Source organism: Aptenodytes forsteri, unplaced genomic scaffold, assembly GCF_000699145.1.
Source record: "Aptenodytes forsteri isolate BGI_AS27 unplaced genomic scaffold, ASM69914v1 Scaffold231, whole genome shotgun sequence".
Taxonomy (NCBI): Eukaryota; Metazoa; Chordata; class Aves; order Sphenisciformes; family Spheniscidae; genus Aptenodytes; species Aptenodytes forsteri.
Window position 1 is genome coordinate 1,274,496 of NW_008796046.1, and position 1,156 is coordinate 1,275,651.

General features: G+C 45.7%; 1 protein-coding gene across 1 annotated transcript in view; it reads left to right on the plus strand.

The window, feature by feature from the left end:
- The window catches only part of DGAT2 (diacylglycerol O-acyltransferase 2), a 28,820-nt gene that overhangs the window by 24,277 nt on the left and 3,387 nt on the right, over positions 1-1,156 (plus strand). Inside the window, exon 6 of the mRNA XM_009286152.2 lies at positions 648-822. Coding sequence (XP_009284427.1) covers positions 648-822 — 175 coding nt within the window. The remainder of the gene's footprint in view (positions 1-647; positions 823-1,156) is intronic.

The window sequence follows — 1,156 nt, forward strand, 5'->3', positions numbered from 1 at the left end:
TATTATAATGAAGGCAGTTCACTTCAGGACACCTTAAAAGTAGGTTTTGTTGCCAAGTTGGCCAGCTAGATATCTACCTTGCCAGGTTGTCAAATAACTCATCCTATATATAATAGAACCTAGGGGCTCTGGTTATGGTCTAGAGAGTCCAGAGAATAGGGAGTAGGGACTTCAAGCAACACAGCCTCAAATAATAAGTAACACAGCATCCTATACATAACGCTACCATAGGGGCTAACTTATTAGAATCAAAATGTTCTTATAGTTGATTATTTCATAACCTAAAGATTCAGTAATACTTAAGATCATCTTCAACAGAGGGAGGATGTCTTAAACAATTGCCTTTGGCATCACTAAGAGCAGAAGAAAATCCTTGCTGAAGTCTTTTGTGTTAAGGCAACTTTTTGAGAGATGGTGTTGGTAGAACTTGTCTGTGACCAAGTCTAGTGCTATCCAGGTCTATTAAGTGCTTGTTTAGCTGAGGAACGGGTTGCCTGATAATATGCCCAATCCTCTATGACCACAGGGAAGTTGGACAACTCACCTTGAGATCAAGGCACAAACTTTTTGCTACAAGTATGGCTGGTGTCTTCAGGATCATCTTAATCTTGCAGCTTGATGCTTATGTCTGTCTCTTGGATATGCAGGTATATGTCCTGTGAACCGTGACAGCATAGACTACATCTTGTCCAAGAACGGCAGTGGCAATGCCATCATCATCGTGGTCGGAGGGGCAGCGGAGTCCCTGAACTGTACCCCAGGGAAGAACTCTGTGACACTGAAAAACCGGAAAGGATTTGTGAAACTGGCTCTACGGCACGGGTAAGAGGTGACCTCAATGCTAGAGCAGTACTGCTAGCATATGAAAGGTGCTCTTATCCCCTGAGGCAGCCGATGTCTTGGGTGGATTCTCCTTTCTGCAGTCTTGCTGTGTTGTGTGGATGTATGCCCAGAGCATCAGACACATGAGCCTGTCCTCTGGCTTCTGGGGATCACTTCAGGGAAGTGATCGTGCCCCTGTACTCGGCACTGGTGAGGCTGCACCTCAAATACTGTGTTCAGTTTTGGGCCCCTCACTACAAGAAGGACGTTGAGGTGCTCGAGCGTATCCAGAGAAGGGCAACGAGGCTGGTGAAGGGTCTGGAGAACAAGTCTT